At 42.3% G+C, this 20,374-nt stretch overlaps 1 protein-coding gene across 1 annotated transcript in view; it reads left to right on the top strand.

Annotated features, from left to right (window-relative positions):
• The window catches only part of Ttl (tubulin tyrosine ligase), a 66,479-nt gene that overhangs the window by 42,737 nt on the left and 3,368 nt on the right, over positions 1-20,374 (top strand). The window contains exons 4-6 of the mRNA XM_013019708.1: positions 4,851-4,986; positions 6,678-6,947; positions 19,059-19,202. Coding sequence (XP_012875162.1) covers positions 4,851-4,986; positions 6,678-6,947; positions 19,059-19,202 — 550 coding nt within the window. The remainder of the gene's footprint in view (positions 1-4,850; positions 4,987-6,677; positions 6,948-19,058; positions 19,203-20,374) is intronic.

The following is a 20,374-nucleotide window of genomic DNA, read 5'->3' as shown; positions in this document are numbered from 1 at the left end:
CCCTTACCTTTTTTTTCTCGTGGGTAGTGCTCTACCACTTGAGCCACAGTTTTATTCCTGGCTTGTGGTGGTTAATTGGAGATAAAAGTCTAAGGAACTTTCTCTGCCTAGTGGGCTAGCTTTGAACTATGATCCTCCTGAGTAGTTAGAATTATAAGCATGAGCCACTAGCACCCAGCTCCCAAGGAGATATTTAAAAAGAAATAAAAGGGTCTACAGCAAAGACATTTGCTATTAAGTTGTCTGTAAAATTAAGATTTAGAAACAATCCCACTATCTAGCCATTAGTAAATAAATGTGTGATTGGTTTTTTTTTACTCCCACAGGATGGGATATTTTCAAAATTATGAAGCTTTTCTTATGTGTAAAGAAAGGTCACATGAAAAAAAATTAAAATACTTAACATGAGGAAATAAAATTGTGGTTAACTTTTCCATTTCACACTATGGCACACCTTAAAAATGGTACTTTTTTTTTGGTCATGGGGCTTGAACTCTAGGCCTGGGCACTGTCCCTCAGCTCTTCAGCTCAAGGCTTGTGCTCTACCACTTGAACCACAGCACCACTTCTGGCTTTTTCTGTTTATGTGGTGCTGGGGAATTGAACCCAGGGCCTCATGCATGCTAGGCAAACACTCTACCACTGAGCCACCTTCCCAGCCTGGTACATTTTTTTAAAAGTTATAAAAATGTGTCTATCTCTGCCTTTTCCCCATTTTTTTCCCCAATGACTAGCACTAAGTATATTAATTTTCAGTAAGAGTTCACACAGGAAATATAAGGAAAATAAGGTTGGTGCTCATGGTAGAGAATGAGGTCAGATGATGTTGAACAAGGAACAGTTGTAGAATGTCAGCAGGATAGTAGTTCTTCAGGATAATTGTTCTAGAAGTCATATTTGGGATCATACAGAAGAGGGGAGAGTAAAGTCTTAAGAAGTAGCAAGTAGACATAAAGAGGAATCTTAAGATCTGAATGTGGTTTCTGAGGGGGACAAAATAGAATAGGAAAAGAGAAGAGGTAGTTGATTTGCAGTTTCTTTATTGAAAGCCTAATTGGTGGAACCCCCTCCCTCCATGCAGAAGTGGAGTCACGGAGAAAAGGTTGACTTTAAGGAAAGAAGGATTGTTGAATTAAGAAACTGAGTATAGGGGGGAAAAAAGGAGGGGGTAACAATACTCAATAGGAAATGTACTCATTACCTTACTCATGTAACTGTAGCCCCTCTGTATAGTATCTTTACAATAAAAAATTTTAATTTTTAAAAAGTACATCTCAGAAAAATAAACAATATCAATTCATTTATGCCATACTTTAGAGACCATACTTTATGAGACCATACATAGAGGTAAGCTATAAATCCAAATCAGAGGTGGCAGAGTCCTAGCACCAACCTGGGCATTCAACCCTGTTGCATAATACAAGACCAACAGAGAAAAAATTAATTGCTGCTGGGTGACCGTGACTCACACCTCTAATACAGCTAGTTGGGAGGCTGAGAACTGATTCAAAACCAGCCCAAATCAGGGCATGAGACTCTTATCTCCAATTAACCAGCAAAAAGCTGAAAATGGAGCTGTGGCTTAAATAGTTAAACACCAGCCTCAAATGAAAAGGCCGGAATGGTAGTGTGGCTCAAGTGGTAGAGCACTCACCTTGAGCTGAAGAGCACAGGGACAGCTCCCATGGCTAGAGTTCAAGCCCCACGACCGACCAAAAAAAAGACAGTGTCTTAAATGAAAAGGCTAAGAAATATTGCCTAAGCTCTGAGTTCAAGCTCCAGAATCAGCACACGCTAACACACACACACACAGTTTCCATATCTGTAGACTAACAATGACAACAATCATAATACAGTACCACTTACACTTTACCTCTGTGACAATGAGATCTTAAGTGGAAACCACAAAATATGTACATTTGCTGAAGATTACAAAATGGGTATGGAAGAGGTCAGAGAGCCTTAGAGAACTCCATAAACAGTAAAGATGTCAGTTCACCCAAAACTGGTCCACAGGTTTAATATACTTCTAATTAAGACCTCAGCAAGGTTTTCATGGAGCTTCTACATGGAAAATCACAGCCTCTTTAATACCTTAAATGATCTTGAAAAACAAGGTTGAAGGCTTGCAGCAGTGGCTCACACCTGCAATCCTAGATACTTCGGAGGAAATCTGGAGGATCAAGGTCCAAGGTCAGCTCTGGCAAAAAGTTATGAGACCCTATCTAAACAGTTTGTCACAGTGAGACACACACACACACACACGTCCATCATCCCAAGAACTCTGTCATCCCAAGAATGCAGACATGAGCCACCAGCGACACACACACACACACACACACACACACACACACACACACACACACACGTCCATCATCCCAAGAACTCTGTCATCCCAAGAATGCAGACATGAGCCACCAGCGCCAGGCTTGTCCCTGAGCTTTTGCTCAAGGCTAGTACTCTAGTACTTTGAGCCACAGCAACACTTCTGGTTTTTGAATGGTTAATTAGAGATAAGAGTCTTATGGATTTCTCTGCCTGGGCTGGCTTTGAGCCACAATCCTCAGATTTTAGCCTCCTGATTAACTATGATTATAGGCATGAGCCACAAGTGCCCAGATATTGTTCTTTGAAAGTTCTTTGTTTTTTGTTTTTGTTTTACACCACTACCTGGGCTTGAACTTGGGGCCTCACCTTTGGCTTTTTTGCTCATGTAGGGTTGGCACTCTACTAAACCTATACCTCCAGCCTAGATTTTTTTTGGTGTGCCAGTCCTGGAGCTTGAACTCAAGACCTGAGCCTCTTTGTGCTCAAGGCTGGCACTCTACCACCTGAGGTACAGCACCACTTCCAGCTTTTTTGAGTAGTTTTATTGGAGTTAAGAGTCACAGAGGGACTTTTCTCCCTGGGCTGGCTTCGAACTGCATTCCCCAGATCTCAGTCTCCTGAGTAGCTAGGATTACAGGCATGAGCCATCGGCACCTGGCCTCAGCCCAGTTTTTTTGTTGGTTGATTGGAGATGGACTCTCACAAACTTTTCTGCCTGTGCTAGCATCAAACCATGATCCTCTGGATCTCAGCTTCCTGAGTAGCTAGGATTACAAGTATGAGCTACCAACACTCAGCTGCAGATTTATTTGTAAATGCCCCAAACTGAACACAATCTGTATAGTTATTTAAAGATAAATGATCAGGGTCTGGGAAGGTGGCTCAGTGGTAGAGCGCTTGCTTTGCATGCCTGAGGCCCTGGGTTTGATTCCTCAGTGCCACATAAGCAAAAAGAAAAAAGCTGGAAGTGGCACTGTGCTCAAGTGGTAGAGAGCTAGCCTTGAGCTGAAGAGCTGAGGGACAGCGCCCAGGCCCAGAGTTCAGGCCCCAAGACCAGACCAAAAAAAAAAAAAAAAGATAAATGATCAAACCAACTGGTCAGTTGGCTCATAGAATACTACTTGTAAGTTCTATCTCAACTTAATTAACAAGGATGTGATATTCTTCCTTCCTTCTTTTTTTTCTTTCTTTCCTTCTTCTTTCACTCTTTCTCTCCTTTTGTTTATCATGGGGCAGGGAACTCAGAGTCCTATCCCTGATCTTTTGGACTCAAGGCTAGCACTCTACCACTTTGAGTCACAGTGCTACTTATGTTTTCTGGTGGTCAGGTAGAGAGGGGAGTCTTACTGAGCCGGGCACTGGTGGTTCACGCCTGTAATCCTAGCTACTCAGGAGGCTGAGATCTGAGGATCACTGTTCAAAGTCAGCCCCAGCAGGAAAGTCCGTGAGACTCTTCAATAAACCACTCAGAAAACTGGAAGTGGCACTGTGGCTCAAGTGGTAGAGTGCTAGCCTTGAGCTGAAGAGCTGAGGGACAGCGCCCAGGCCCATAGTTCAAGCACTATGACTGCCAAAAAAAAGAGTCCCACTGGATTTTCCTGTCCAGATGATCCTCAGAATTCAGCCTCCTGAATAGCTAGGATTACAGGCGTGAGCCACCACGATCCAGCTTCCATTATTTAGTGTTAATGGATGTTTTGAATGTACTGAGTTTTTCTTTTCTTTTTTTTTTTTTGGGGGGGGGCTCCGGCCGTGGGGCCTGAACTCTGGGCCTGGGCACTGTCCCTCAGCTCTTCAGCTCAAGGCTAGCTCTCTACCACTTGAGCCACAGCGCCACTTCCGGCTTTTTTCTTTTTGCTTATGAGGTGCTGAGGAATCAAACCCAGGGCCTCATGCATGCAAGGCAAGCGCTCTACCACTGAGCCACCTTCCCAGCCCAATACATACATACATACATAGAGAGAGAGAGAGAGAAACAGACAGACAGAGACAGAGAGAGAGTGAGTTTATTGCAATGCTTCAGGGAGCATACTTGTATATTTGTGTTTATATTTGTAGTTATATTTTATATTATATATAATATTATAATACTTTATATTATATTACATATATTGTATGTATATTTACATATTGTATGTATATTATATTACATATATTGTATTTATATTTGTATTTATATTCTAACCTCCAGATGATTTCTACAAGACTGAGTGTTAGGCTGTGTATAATCTTTATTGTAGCTAGAGCCCAATAATAGAGTAACATTTTAACAGTGCTTAGATGTTTTAAAATATCTATAAAGCTGAAATTTCATGGATGGGGCCTGTCCAGATAGCATCAAGAATCTTCTGTGGAGGAGAGGCTTTAATAGCCCAGAAGCTCCATGTGGAGCCAGGAGGAAGGAAGATGGGAGTGTACAGGCCACTGAAAGCCTTCTTGGGTTTCTTCTGCTCTCCCTTTCCTTTCTGATTTGCCTGGTGGGAAGAACTGGACTAGTTTCTGTTTTGCTTTTGCTCTGTTAGGTGAAGGCATCCTCATCTCCTCGGAGGCATCAGAACTTCTGGATTTCATAGACAACCAGGGCCAAGTGCATGTGATCCAGAAATACCTTGAGCGCCCTCTGCTCCTCGAGCCGGGTCACCGCAAGTTTGATATTCGGTAATCCTTCAGTGCCCTGTGCTGAGCTTTTATTCAACTGAAAACAATGCTCAGGGTACGTGGCCAGCAGAGGACCCAGCTGTGAGGATCTGGCTGCCTGTGTTTAAGATGTTACCACATCTGAGGACAGCTGAGCAGACCTGAGTTCCTGCACCTTATTTTCTGTTTCCATTTCAGTGTTTCCTCTCTTCTCTCTAGAAGATGTAACCAAGATTATGAATTTTCTTTTATAATATTTATGTGTGTGTGTGCAGGTCCTGGGGCCTAAATTCAGGGCTTGGATGCTATTCCTGAGCTTTTTTTCTCAAGGCTAGCCACAGCTCCACTTGTGACTTTTTGGTGATTAATTGAAGATAAGAGGCTCAGGGCCTTTCCTGTCCAGGCTGGCTTTGAACCACAATTCTCAGATCTCAGCCTCCTGAGTAGCTAGGATACAGATGTGAGCCACCTGCACCTGGCTCTTTTTAATACATTCTTTTGTGAAAAGGTCTTCTATGTTTTCGCCCAGGCAGGTCTCAGGCTGCCATCCTCTGACCTCCCATATGATTGGGATCCCAGGCATGAAACCACTATGTCCCACATAATGGTTGAGATGAGATCTTGCTAACTTTCTGTCTTGACTGTCCTCAGATTACATTCTTCTACCAAGCACTCAAGAGACTAGATACAAAAACTGTGGTTTGAAGCCAGCTTGAAGAAAATCTGTTAGAATCTTATCTCCAAATAACTACCAAAAAACTGAAAGTGGAGTTGTGGCTTAGGTGGTAGAGTACTTTGAACAAAAAAGCTCAAAGACAGTGCCCAGACCCTAAGTTCAAATCCCAGGACTGATACACACACAAAAAGACACACACACACACACACACAGGGCAAAAACCTACAATCTTTCTGATTACCACCTGCTGAGTAGCTGGGATTACAGATGTGAGCAACCATGCTAGACTGGGTTATATGATGCTTTCCGAAGCAAAGCACTCTCTTCTCAGCTTGCCCTGGGCATTGCTGTCACCTCCTCATCAAGATGCCCTCCTTGATGCTCTCATAAAGACATTTTGCTTCTTAAATATCAGTCCTATGTCAGATAAGATTCAGGGTATACATTTTTCCTCTTCAGATCCTGAAAAGCAAGCATGACCAATGGAGGCACTGTAAGTTAACCTCAAAACCATATCAAGTTTCTTCAAAATGCTATATTTATTTTAATGGGTTCAGGTCTTATTATTATGTATGGTGAAATGTTTGTTTACCTCCGTGTGGTGAAAACCCACTTTTACCTAACCGTATATAACTTTAAAATTACCTCCTGAGCCAGGCGCCAGTGGCTCACACCTGTAATTCTAGCTACTCAGGAGGCTGAGACCTGAGGATCACGGTTCAAAGCCAGCCCAGGCAGGAAAGTTCGTGAGACTCTGATCTCCAATAAACCACCAGAAAACCGGAAGTGGCGCTGTAGCTCAAGTGGTAGAACACTAGCCTTGAGCTGAAGAGCTGAGGGACAGTGCTCAGGCCCAGAGTTCAAGCCCCACGACCGACCCCAAAAAAACCAAAACTACCTCCTTCCTATATTCTCCCTAGTCCCCCCAAAAACGCAGCCTGTGAGGATTGGTGTCACACACACACACACACACACACACACACACACACACACACCCTATACTATATTATAAACCAGTGTGTTTGTTAAATTACAGAAGCTGGGTGTTGGTAGACCATCAGTATAATATCTACCTCTATAGAGAGGGTGTGCTTCGGACGGCTTCAGAACCATATCATGTTGATAATTTCCAAGACAAGACCTGCCACTTGACCAATCACTGCATTCAAAAAGAGTACTCAAAGAACTATGGGAAGTACGAAGAAGGGAATGAAATGTTCTTCGAGGAGTTCAATCAGTACCTCACAAGTGCTTTGAACATTACCTTGGAAAATAGTATCTTGCTACAAATCAAACATATCATAAGGTAAACTTATTTGTAACCTTTCTTTTGGCTTCTTAAAGTTTATGACTTTCAAGGAATTGTTCCACTTATGTTGTCTAATTTATGGGCAAAAGTATTTAGAATATTTTGTTATTCTCAATGTAATATCTAGAAGGATCTATAATGATGTCACTTCTTGTCAGTTATTGATAATTTACATTTCTTCTCTATTTTATTTGAGTAGATAGACTATAGCGTTGTTAGTATTTTGTTTTGGTGGCAGTCCTGGGGCTTGAACTTAAGGCCCAGGTACTGTCCCAGAGCTTTTGTGCTCAGGGCTAGCCATGCTTCTGCTTCCAACTTTTTGATCATTAAACAGAGATAAAAATCTCATGGATTTGGCTGGGAAGGTAGCTCAGTGGTAGAGTGCTTGCCTTGCATGCATGAGGCCCTGGGTTCGATTCCTCAGCACCACATAAGCAAAAAGAAAAAAGCCGGAAGTGGCCCTGTGGCTCAAGTGGTAGAGCGCTAGCCTTGAGCTGAAGAGCTGAGGGACAGTGCCCAAGCCCAGAGTTCAGGCCCCACAAACAGACCCCCCCCCCAAAAAAAATCTCATGGATTTTCCTACCCCAGCTGCCTTCAAATCCTGATCCTCAGACCTCAGCCTCCTGAGTAGCTAGGATTACAGTTATGAGCCACTGGCACACAGCAATTATTAATTAATTAATTTATTTTTGTGTTGGTACTAGGGCTTGAATTCAGGGCCTGAGCATTGTCCTTGAGCTGTTTTGCTCAAGGCTAGTACTGTATCACTTAAGCTACAGCTCCACTTTTTACTGGTTAATTGGAAATAAGAGTTTCTTGGACAGGATGGCTTTTAACCTTGATCCTCAGATCTCAGCTCTTGAGTAGCTAGAATTACAGGCATGAGCCACCAGCACCCAGCTATTTATTTACTTTTAGTGTTGGAATAAGTGGTTTAACATAAGGCCTAATGTTCTTGCTTGACTTTTCTCTGTCTCTGTCTCTCTGTCTCTGTCTCTCTGTGTCTGTCTCTGTCTGTCTGTCTCTCTTTTTTTTTGGGGTCCGGTCGCAGGGCCTGAACTCTGGGTCTGGGCGCTATCCCTCAGCTCTTCAGCTCAAGGCTAGCGCTCTACCACTTGAGCCACAGGGCCACTTCAGGCTTTTTTCTTTTTGCTTATGTGGTGCTGAGGAATCGAACCCAGGGCCTCATTCATGCAAGGCAAGCACTCTACCACTCTACCTTCCCAGCCCTCTCTTTTTTTGTGCCAGTTCTAGAGCTTAAATTCAGGGCTTGGGTACTATCCCTCAGCTTTGTGTTCAAGGCTAGCACTCTACCACTTGAGCCACAGCTCCATTTCTGGCTTTTTGGTAATTACTTGGAGATGAATCTCTTGGACTTTCCTCACTGGGCTGGCTTCTAACCACGATCTTCACATCTTAGCCTGCTGAGTAGCTAAGATTATAAGTGTGAGCCAGGTGCCCAGCTTGCTTGACTTTCTTGCTCATGGTTGGCATCCTACCAGTTGAGCCACACCTCCAGTTTGACATTTTTCTGATTAATTGGAACTAGAGTCTTGCAGATTTTCTGCTCAAGCTGGCTTCAGACCATGATCTTCTAGGTCTCAGCCTCTTACATAGCTAAGATTATAGGTATGAGCCACCAAAACCTGACTTTAAATATTTATTTTAAAACCAGATTTTTGGCTTTATTGATTTTCTCTTATCTTTTTTTTTCTCTCTTGTTTCCAGTTTCGTTGCTTTTTATGATCTTTGATACTTTCTTATGCTCTTTGGGGCAATTTAATTTATTCTTTTTTATTTCTTTTTTCTTTTAAATTTTCTTTTGTCACTCATGGGGTTTGAACTCTGGGCCTTTCTCTTAGCTCTTCAGCTCAAGGCGAGCTCCCTACCACATTCAGCTGGGTACTGGTTGTTTCACGTCTGTAATCCTAGCAACTCAGGAAGCTAAGAACTAAGGATCCCAGTTCAAAGCCAACCGGGGCAGGAAAGTTTGTGAGATTCTTATTTCCAACTAACCACCAAGAAACTAGAAGTGGAGCTGTGGTTCAAAGTGGCAGAGTGCTAGCCTTGAGCATAGAAGCTCAGGAACAGCACTCATGCCCTGAGTTCAAGCCCCACAATCAACAACAATAACAACAACAAAAATTAAATGGCCTTGGGGGGCTGGGAAGGTGGCTCAGTGGTAGAGCGCTTGCCTTACATGCATGAGGCCCTGGGTTCGATTCCTCAGCACCACATAAGCCAATAGAAAAAAGCTGGAAGTTGTGCTGTGGCTCAAGTAGTAGAGCGCTAGCCTTGAGCTGAAGAGCTGAGGGACAGTGCGCAGGTCCAGAGTTCAGGCCCCACGACTGGACCCCATCCAAAAAAAAAAATTAAATGGTCTCATCTCTAAGGGCTTAATTTTTTTTGCTTAATGATCTGATATTTTGGGGTTTCTGAGTAATTTCACTATAGACATACAGACATACTTTATATTATTTCATTTTAAAAAATCATTATAGTGGGCTGGGAAGGTGGCCCAGTGGTAGTGCTTGCCTTGCATGCATGAGGTCGTGGGTTCAATTCCTCAGCACCACATAAGCAGAAGAAAAAAAAGCCGGAAGTAGTACTGTGGCTCAAGTGGTAGAGTGCTAGTCTTGAGCTGAAGAGCTGAGGGACAGCGCCCAGGCCCAGAGTTCAGGCCCCACGACCGGGCCCCCCCCAAAAAAAACATTATAGTTTGTGTCATGGCTCTTAGTAAATATTCCACTTGCACTGGAAACAAGGCCCATCCTGTGATAGATAGTTCAACCGTGCTCTCTGTCAATTAGGTCTACATGGTTGATAATGTTTGAGTCTTTTAGAACCTTGATGGTTTTCTCTTTGACTTGTTTTGTTCCTGCAATGAAAAACTGAAGTCTCCAGCTACAATTATGAATTTGTTTCAGTTTCATTAGTTTTTGTTTTATATGTTTTGAGGATTTATTGCTAGGTGAATATATATTTAAGATTATTATCTCTTCTTTGGGGAACAAACATTTTATGAGTATGTAATTTGTTTTTATCTTTAGGAGTATTTATGACTTTTTAGCCTATTTTGTCTGATTTTAATATAGCCACTCCAACTTTTGGTAAGTGTTTCCATGGTGTGTCTCTTCACATTCCGTCTTTTTTAGATTTTATTGTAAAGGTGTTGTACAGAGGGGTTACAGTTACATAACTAAGGTAATGAGTACATTTCCTTTTGAACAGTGCCATTGCCTCCCACATTCCTTTATTTTTTTAATTCTTCTCTATATCTGATATGTTATGTTATATATTTAAAATAGGTTTCTAGTGGTTGGATTTTGTTTTGCTTTTTATATTAGTCCATTAAAGTTTAATTTTAATTTTCTGTTGAGTGGCTATATCTGGTTTGGGCCTTTTCTTTGTTTTATTTTGTTTTTTTTTTTTTTGTGGGAGGCATTTTGTGTGTGTGTGTATGTGTATGTGTGTTTGTATGTGTGTGTGTGCCAGTCCTGGGGCTTGAGCTGGCATTGTACCACTTGAGCCATGACATTTTTTGGGTGCTTAATTAGAGATAAGAATCTCATGGACTTTCCTGCCCAATTTGGCTTTGAACTGCAATCCTCAGATCTCAGTCTACTGAGTAGCTAGGATTACAAGCATGAGCCACCTGTGCCCAGCTATTCCCTACTTATTGCTGGTTAATTGGAGATAAGAATCTTAAAGATTTGTCTGTGTGGGCTGGATTTGAATGCAAATGATCATATCTCAGTCTTCTAAGTAGCTAGTTTTATAGACATGATCCACTAGTCCTAACTCTACTCTTATTTTCTTTCTTTTTTTTTTTTTTTTTTGCCTGTCCTGGTGCCTGAACCCAGGGCCTGGGCACTGTCCTTGAGCTTCTTTTGCTCAAGGCTAGCACTGTACCACTTGAGCCATAGCACAATTTCCAGCTTTTTCTGTTTATGTGGTACTGAGGAATCCAGCCTAGGGCTTCAACTCTACCACTAAGCCACATTCCCAGCCCATCTCCTCTTATTTTCAAAGTGGCTTTCTTATATCTAGTATATCAGTCATTTTATTAAATCTAACCTGATAATTGATCATACATATGGAAATATATAACTATTGATAACTAAAAAAGTGGTATAAATTTTAATGCATATAAATACAATACACTGACATCCATAGAGGGGAAGAGTGAGTGAATCTTAAGGATAAGGTTTTTTGCATATTGAGTCTGACAGAGTCAGTCTCCAAATAACCAGCAAAAAGTCAGGCTGGAATTCATGGCTCAAGTGGTGGAGAGCTAGCCAGTAATAAGCAAGTCAAAGCTTCAGTGCCAGTCAAAAGATAAAAATAAAATTAATAAAAGAAGAAAATATTCTGTTGTATTTACTAAGGTGCCATTTCTGTTTTGCTTTTCTAGAACTCTAAAGTTTTCAGTCCTCCCTCCATCCCTCCCTCCTTTCTTCCTTCCTTCCTTTCTTCCTTCTTTCCATCTGTCTGTCTGTCCTTGGATTGGACCTAGGATCTTGCATATGCTAAGCAAGTGCTCTACTACTTGACTGCACTTCAGACTTATTTTTGTTATTATGCATATTTATATTCTTTTGGATTTCCCCATACACGTTAATCTTTTATTTTGTTCTTGTTTCTTTCTTGTGTTTCTTGTCATTTGTCTAGGAATGATTTCTTTATTGTTATCCCCTTTAATTTCTTTTGTGTGTGTGTGCTGTAACTAAGCAAGTGTACTCATCCCCTTTTAATAATGCTCCTCTACACACTTTTGATGCTACTGATGTTTGAATTGAAAACTTGTTTTTGCTTGGAAGCATTCTACCACTTGAACCATAATCCCAGAACTTGATTTTGGTTATGCATTTTGTTTTCCAGTTCCAAGGTTTGAATCCAGGGCCTCCTGCATACTAGCCAAAGACTCTACCATTTGAGCCACATCTACTTCAGTTGTTTCTGAGATAGAGTCTGTGGGCTTTCCCTGAAGTCAACCTCAGACCATAATCCTTCTCCCTGTTCAAGTGTAGCTGAGGCTACAATGAACCACCATATTAATGCTTGTTGAGATGGAATCTCCATGGCTTTTCCTGGGGCCAACATTGAACTGAGATCTTCCTGCTTTCTGCCTTCTAAGTAGTTGGAGTAAACAGGCAAGAGCTGCTACATCCAGCCTATTACATTTTTTTTTTGTTCTAAAATTTCCATTTCTTCTTTTTATAGGTTTTAATTCTCTTGAACATATTACTGCTAATTCTTTAATGTCCTTGTGTGACAACTTACTGAATCCAGTAATCTAAGCCTTAGTGGCCAAATCGGCCAAATGTTTGTTTTAGCATTCCCCTATCTCCCTCCTCGTCCCCCCCCCTGTCCCCCCAACCCTCACCCTATTTCTTCTCCTGTTCCATTTTTGGCAGTACTGAGATTTGAACTTGCTTGCTAGGTAAGCACTCTATTATTCAGCCACATCCAGAGCCTAGTCTTTTACTATTCTTTGTCCCCCTTTTGTTTTTAATTTCTTTTATGCATGTGTGCTGGTACCAGGGCTTAAACTCAGGACTTTGCATTCTCTCTCTGCTTTCTTGCTCACAGCTAGTATTCTACCACTTGGGCCACACTTCCGTGCTTCCATTTCTTAATAGGCCTAGAAGTAGGGTTTGGTGGGGCGGGGTTATACTAGGATTTGAAATTGGCCTCACACTTGCTAGGCAGGCACTGCACATAGAGCCCTGCTCATAGTCTTTTTTTTGTGCTGGTTATTTTGAAATAGGGTCCCACTTTCTGCCTGGATCCTGGATTATAGGTATGAGCCATTAGCACCCAAGTTAGAAATAGTTTTTGGTGTTAGGATTCCATTTGTTGCAGTCTACTAAATCCAGTTGAGAATTTTTAGAATAAACTATAATGTATATAAAATGTACTAAATTGTGAGTGTCTAAGTATACACTCATGTAACCATGATTCTTGTCAAGAAGGTAAAACATTAGTTGCATTCCCAGACTCCTTTGAAATCCTCAAAATATGTATTTCATGCTGAAGACAGTCAATTCTGACTTCTCTCTCACACATTCCTTTTTGTGTGTTCTTAAACTGCACATGATGAAATTATACCATCATCCTAATTTTATGTCCAGATTGGTTTTTTTTTTGGGGGGGGGTGGTCCAGTCATGGGCCTGAACTCTGAGCCTGGGCGCTGTCCCTCAGCTCTTCAGCTCAAAGCTAGTGCTCTACCACTTGAGCCACAGCGCCACTTCCGGCTTTTTTCTTTTTGCTTATGTGGTGCTGAGGAATCGAACCCAGGGCCTCAAGCATGCAAGGCAAGCGCTCTACCACTGAGCCACCTTCCCAGCCCTTTTTTTTTTTAATTTTGTCTAGTTCTGGGACTTGAACTCAGGGCCTGGGCTCTGTCCCTGAGCCTCTCTGTAATCAAAGCTAGTGCTCTACCTTTAGCCACAACACCACTTCCAGCTTTTTCTGTTTATTTGGTACTGAGGAATTGAACTCAGGGCTTCCAAGCATTTTACCACTAAGCCACATTCCCAGCCCTGTCCAGCTTTTTTCTATGACCAGCTTTTTTTTTTTTTCTGGTGGGGTGGCGAGGGGGTGGAGGTGGGGGTACAGTGCTCGTGGGCTTCAACTCTGACCTGGGTACTGTCCCTGAGCTCTTCAGCTCAAGGTGAGAGCTCTACCACTTAAGCCACAGTACCACTTCTGGTTTTCTGGTGGTTAATTGAAGATAAGAGTCTCACGGACTTTTCTGCTCAGGCTAACTTTAAACTATGATCCTCAGATCTCAACCTCCTGAGTAGTTAGGATTACAGGTGAGAGCCACCAGTGCCTGGCATGTGACCAGCTTTTTTTATGTCCAGCTTTTGTCGATGACATATATATTGTTGCCCACAGTAGTGATTCCCCCTGTCCTTTTGGTGTCACTTCTGGGGCTTGACCTTGGTCTGGGTGCTGTCCCTTAGCTTTTTGTTCAGGGATAGCACTCTACCATTTGAGTCCATAGCTCCACCTCTAACTTTTTGGTAGTTAATTGGAGATAAGAGTCTCATGGACTTTTCTGCCCAAGCTGGCTTTGAATCACAATCCTCAGATCCCAATTACTTGTCCTTTTTACTTGCCATATAATCTTCTACTGTGGGACGTTCCAGTTTTCCCCTTCTATAGTCTATAGTTTATTTGTTTTGTGCCAGCACTGGGGCTTGAACTTGCTGGGCTTTTTTGCTCAAAGCTGCCATTGAACCATTTGAGTCATACCTCCACTTCTAGCTTTTTGGTAGTTAATTGGAAATGAGAATGTCATAACTAAGCCAGGCGCCAGTGGCTCACACCTGTAATCCTAGCTACTCAGGAGGCTAACATCTGAGGCTCTCGGTTCAAAGCCAGCCTGGGCAGGAAAGTCCATGAGACTCTTATCTTCAATTAACCACCAGAAAACTGGAAGTGGCACTGTGGCTCAAGTGGTAGAGTTTTAGCCTTGAGCTGAAGAGCTGAGGGACAGCACTCAGACCCAGAATTTAAGCCCCATGACCAACAACAACAACAAAAAAATGTCATGACTTTTCTGCCTCGTTTGGCTTCAAATTCCAATTCTCAGATTTCAGTCCTCTGAGTAGCTAGGATTACAGGCGTGACTCATGGTGCCCAGCTGATTTGATTTCTTACATGTAAGGCCTACAATCTGTCTAGAATTATGTGTCATGTCTATGTTTTTCCACAAGAGTATCTCAGGACCCAAGACCATCTTTGCCTGAGACTACCCCACCTACTGCTGCTCTGAGCCTTGTGGCTGTGTGTGAGTGGGTCTGACGATCCCTGTGACCCAATGTCTAGGTGCTGCCCCTGAGCTTTTTTTGCTCAAGGATAGCACTCTATCACTTGAGCTTCAGCTCCTCTTTTGGCTCTTTTGATAGTTAATTGAAGATAAGAGTATCATGAACTTTCTTGCTCTGACTGGCTTCTGATCCTCAAATCTCAGCCTCCTGTATAACTAAGATTATACAGGTGAGTCACTGGTGCTCAGCTCCTCAATATTTTTTACATAGAATCTAGCAGAAAACTCAGGGATTATTGCATTCTCACACCAGGTAAAAAAAATGTGCTTGTTCATGGATACCCACTGTAGGGCAAATACCGTATTGGCTCTGGGACGCCCTCTTCTGGTTGGTATGCAGTGCTGCAGGCAGCGTTGTCTTTTGATAACTGGAAATGCTCCTCACAAGCCCTCCAGTTTGCTTTTCTCAGCCACCCTCCCCTTACTCCCTAGTCAAGCCTCCAAAAAGATGTGCTCTGTGAAACTTCTGATGAGGAGAAAGCTCCCACAGTGGATTATCCATCCCAAATGCCCATATTTAGATTCGATTTGGTTCTGGTTCAGGGTTTTTCCTCTATATGTCAGAGTGATGCTGCTTTCACTTTTTATCCTTCTCTCTTGGTGTCTTCTCTCTTTTTCCCTTTACCCTCAAGCATTCCTTCATCATATATTAAACTTTTGTACTTTATTTTGGCAGTAATGGGGTTTGAATTCAGGAGCTTTTGCTTGCTAGACAGCATTCTGCTGAGCCCATCCTTCAGCCTATTTTTTTTTAATAGCTTTAGTTATTTTTCAGGTAGGGTCTTATATTTTTGCCCAGGCTAGCCTCAGACTACAGTTCTCCCACCTGTATGTCTCTTATAGCTGAGACCACAGATGTGTCTCACCACAACCAGCTTAGTAATTGAGATGAGAGTCTCACAAACTTTTTGCCAGAGCTGGCCTTAAACCATGATCCTCTTGGTCTTCACCTCCAGAGTAGCTGGAATTACAAGTGTGAGCCACTCTGCTGGGCTGTATTTTTATTTTTTATTTTTTGGTGTGAGACCAGAACTCAAAATCAGTACCTGACAGTTTGGCTAATTGTCTACTGCTTTACCAACTGAGCCATGCCTCTAACCCTCTTTTTCTTTCCTTTTTTGTTGGTCATGGGGCTTAAACTCTGGGCCTGGGCACTGTCATCCAGCTCTTCAGCTCAAGGCTAGCACTCTGCCACTTTTGCCACAGTGCTACTTCTGGTTTTCTGGTGGTTTATTGGAGATAAGAGTCTCACGGAGTTTCCTGCCAGGCCTGGCTTTGAACCACAATCCTCAGATGTCAGCCTTCTGAGTAGCTAGGATTACAGGTGTGAGCCACCAGCACCCAGCCATACTTTTATTAATTATAATATTTAAAGGGTATTTTAATGAAAACATTTAAGGATATTCTTACAAAACAGTGACAAGATTTAAAATTCTTATTAGTGTATCTTTTTTTTCTTTTTATGTTCTTTGTTTATTTGACAGGGTCTTGTGTGTGGCCCAAGTTGGCCATAAACTCATAATTCCCCTGCCTTAGCCTCTTGAGTCCTGAGATTACAGGTAGGCACCAACATGTCCAGTTTATTAGCATTTTGTTGTACAAAGTGATAATTTGTCGTGACTTTCTGTACATGTATATGGCATATTTTGATCATATTCATTCCTTGTCCCCCAGTATCCTTTCTTATCCCTCCTCCAAGATTTTTTTACATGGTATTTCACTGTATTGTATTTCCCAAGTTGATTTTGTTTTCTGTTAATTAGAGATATAAGTTGTAGTCTTCTGATTACAGAGGATCCCTGTGGTCAGACTGACAACTTCAGTTAGTCACACTAACTGGTTGGTATGTGCTAGAATGCTCAGATGGTAGGATATTTTTTTTAATGTGATGTGTGATATATTAGTATGGGGGAAGCTTTCACTAGATTGGTTCTTATATATTTAATCAATTTGTATTTGTGGTAGTCCCATTAGGGCAAAAGGATTGCAAGTTCAAGACCAGCTTGGGCACAGAATAAGAGCCTGCCAGCCTGGGCTACAGGACAAGACGCTATCTCAAAACTGAACAAAGCACAAATATGTAAAAACTTTTTCCTCTTGGAGGAAAAAAGAAGAGGAGATCAGAATTTGGGGGAAAACGTATAGAAAAGAGTTGGGAATTTGGGAGTAAGTTCAAAAAGGAGACATTTTAGAGTTAGTTACCTAAACAGCTAGGGTGCGGTGGCATACACCTGTCATCCCACCTCCTGTGAGAAATAGAACACAGGAGGATCATGATCCCGGCTGGCCTGGGCAAAAAGTGAGACCTTGCCTCAAAAACAATCAGAGCAAAAAAGGATAAGGGTGTGACTCAAGTGGTATAGTACCTTCCTAGCAAATGCTAGGAAGGGGGAAATGCTATTTCCCCCTTGCCTGAAAAAAAAATTAATTGGTTGCTTATAAACAAACACATAAATGTGTAATAAAAATATGTAAGTAAAATGAGTAAATGCACAATTTATATATATATATATAATCCAGAAAAAGCTGAAGGTAGGGCTCAAGTGGTAGAGCACCAGCTATGAACAAGAAAGCCAATTGGTGTATAAAGCTTTTTATTCAAACCCTGGTACTGGCATCATAAATTAAAAAATAAGCCAACATTATTGAGTGCTTCCTAGTAACCAGGACTTGTGCTCAATTTCTTATGCAGTTATCTCAGTGAACAATCTCAACACTACCAGTAGGTTCTATTTTTACCCCAACTATGTAAGTAAGGAGAATAGAATTTGGTTTAGAAAGGTTAAAACATTGTCCAAGATTCTGACCTAACTTCAAATCTCATGTACTTATTTATAACTTTTTTTTTTTTTTGTCAGTGGTGGCACCTGAACTCTGGGCCTGGGCACTGTCCCTCAGCTCTTCAGCTCAAGGCTAGCACTCTACCACTTGAACCAAACACCACTTTCAGCTTTTTCTGCTTATGTGGTGCTGAGGAATCAAACCTAGGGCCTCATGCATGGAAGTCAAGCACTCTACCACTGAGCCACCTTCCCAGCCCGAACATTTTTGAGATTCACTTTGAGCTGCTTTTTGTGTCGCTGAAATCCTTCAATTTTTTCCAAACAGTAATCAATGTTAATGACAATTCTATGCTATATTTCAATATTTTGTTTTAATCTGTGTGGTTATTGAATGTGTGTGTGTGGTGTGTGTGTGCACGCACATGTGTGCGTGCTGTTACTGAGGCTTGAATCAGGGCTTTTTGTTTTCACATGGCTTTTTAATTCAAAGATGGCACTGTACCACTTGAGCTACAGCTCCATTTCTGGCTTTCTGCTGGCTAACTAGAGATAAAAGTTTCTCAGATTTGTCTGCTGGGGATGGCTTCAAACTTCGATCCTTAGGTCTCAGCCTTCTGAGTAGCTAGGATTCCAGGGATGAGCCACCTACCCAGTACATGGCTCTTGAATCTTTTAATTAGCAATAATTTGGTGAAAGAACTAGAGCTCCTGAAAGAAATTAATGATACCAGCATTCTCTGTACAAATTATTCTCTTCACCAGATGGTAGGTAGTCCCATTTTCACATGGCTGGACTATAGGAAAGTGTTTCAATTGTTATAAACCAATGTTGGGAGAATCTACATTGCTAGGGGCCTTGGTGACTCCATGCTATTTGCCCAGGGAGCCTTTGTCTTGTAACCTTGTATGTTTGTGGGCTTCTTGCTTCATAAGTAGCATTCTCGGGCACCACATAAGCAGAAAAAGCTGGAAGTGGCGCTGTGGCCTTGAGCTAAAAGAGCTGAGGGGCAGCGCCCAGGCCCAGAGTTCAGGCCCCATGACCAACAAAAATAAATAAATAGCATTCTCTTGAGTGATCTATTGGTGATAAGATGTTTTTTTTTTTTTTTGTTTTTTTTTTGTACCAATCCTGGGGCTTGAGAGCTAGTTCTGAGAGCTGTCCTTGAGCTTCCTTTGCTCAAGATTAGTGCTCTACCACTTGAGCGATACCTCCAGCAAAAAGCTGGTGTGGCTTTTTGGTGGTTAATTGGAGATAAGAGTCTTATGGACTTTCCCACCTGGATTGGCTTTGAACCACAATCCTCAGATCTCAGTCCCCTGAGTAGCTCGGATTATAGGTGCAAGCCACCGCACCCAACTGGTAATAACGTTTTAAAAGAGAATTAAGCTGAATCTAACTTTTATGCACCTAATGAAATCTTTTGAACATATCTTGACTGCCTCTACCATCCCACTCTCAGTGAGCTCTCTCCTTTCTCTCACAGGAGCTGCCTCATGAGCATAGAGCCAGCCATCAGCACCAGACACCTCCCTTACCAGAGTTTCCAACTCTTTGGCTTCGACTTCATGGTAGATGAGGAGCTGAAGGTTTGGCTCATTGAGGTCAATGGCGCCCCTGCTTGTGCTCAGTAAGCTTCAATGTCACTGGGTTGATCAGGTGGGAAGTTGGTTGTACACTTCTGACAGCTGCCCTGCAATGTTCAAGCACAGACCTCTCTATCTATCTTTCTGTCTGCTTATTTGCTTTTTTTTTTTTTTGAACTGGTACTAGGGCTTGATCTCAAGGCCTGGCTGCTGTCCCTTAGCTTTTCCTTTAAAATCTAGTGCCATTTCTGATTAATTGGAAATAGGAATCCCTTGGATTTGACGCCTGGGCTGACTTTGAACCAGGACCCTCAACCTCTGCAGCAGCTCAAACACAGACCTTTTAACTGATGTCAGGAGGAATAGCACGGAGACAGTCCTCTTACAGGACCGGGAGCCGGGTGCTGGTGGCTCACGCCTGTCATCCTAGCTACTTAGAAGGCTGACATCTGAGGATCACAGTTCAAAGCCAGCCAGGGCAGAAAGTCCGTGAGACTCTTTATCTCCAATGAACCACCAGAAAACTGAAAGTGGCACTGTGGCTCAAGTGGTAGAGCGCTCACTTTGAGCTGGACAGCACCCAGGCCCAGAGTTCAAGCCCCACAACCCCGGCGGGGGGGTTGGGTGGGTGCCAGGCAGGGGGAAGAGGACTGTGACTAGCAAGGGGACTTAGTCATTTCTCCATGTGCAAGTATGCTTAGGTGGGTGGCAGATATCATGAGTTCAACACAAAACTAACAAGTGCTGGAGAGATCCTCTAGTTGAATGACAAGTTGAATGATCAGAGTCTGTGGAAACAGTGAACTTTATGGGCTCCCTAAGGCAGAGATGATCAGAGAAGCATCCAAGACACAGTAGAGCTGGAACTGGGGTACAAGGAAAGGGTTTCTTAAGTGGACCAGAAAGAATGGCGAGGAGAACCTTGCTCTGTGCTGGGAGATGCTCAGATGAACAAAACGTGCCCTTTTGTGGGCTTTATCTCCATTTTCCTGGCTCTTCATAGTCACTTAGTGTTTGATGGATTCTCTCTGCACACCATCCACATGGGATGGAGTGGTGTAGGTAGCCATTAAGATGTGTGTCCCCAAAGATGAAGGAGACCCACACTGTCCCACTTGTTGAATTATGAATCATATTAGAGTCTAGGGCTACAATAGAAAATAAAACATTCTGTCTTTTAGATAGGATTTTTATTTTATTTATTTATTTATTTGTC

Source organism: Dipodomys ordii, unplaced genomic scaffold, assembly GCF_000151885.1.
Source record: "Dipodomys ordii isolate 6190 unplaced genomic scaffold, Dord_2.0 Scaffold47, whole genome shotgun sequence".
NCBI lineage: Eukaryota > Metazoa > Chordata > Mammalia > Rodentia > Heteromyidae > Dipodomys > Dipodomys ordii.
The sequence above is the reverse complement of the archived record's forward strand: the minus strand, read 5'-3'. Positions and strand labels throughout refer to the sequence as shown.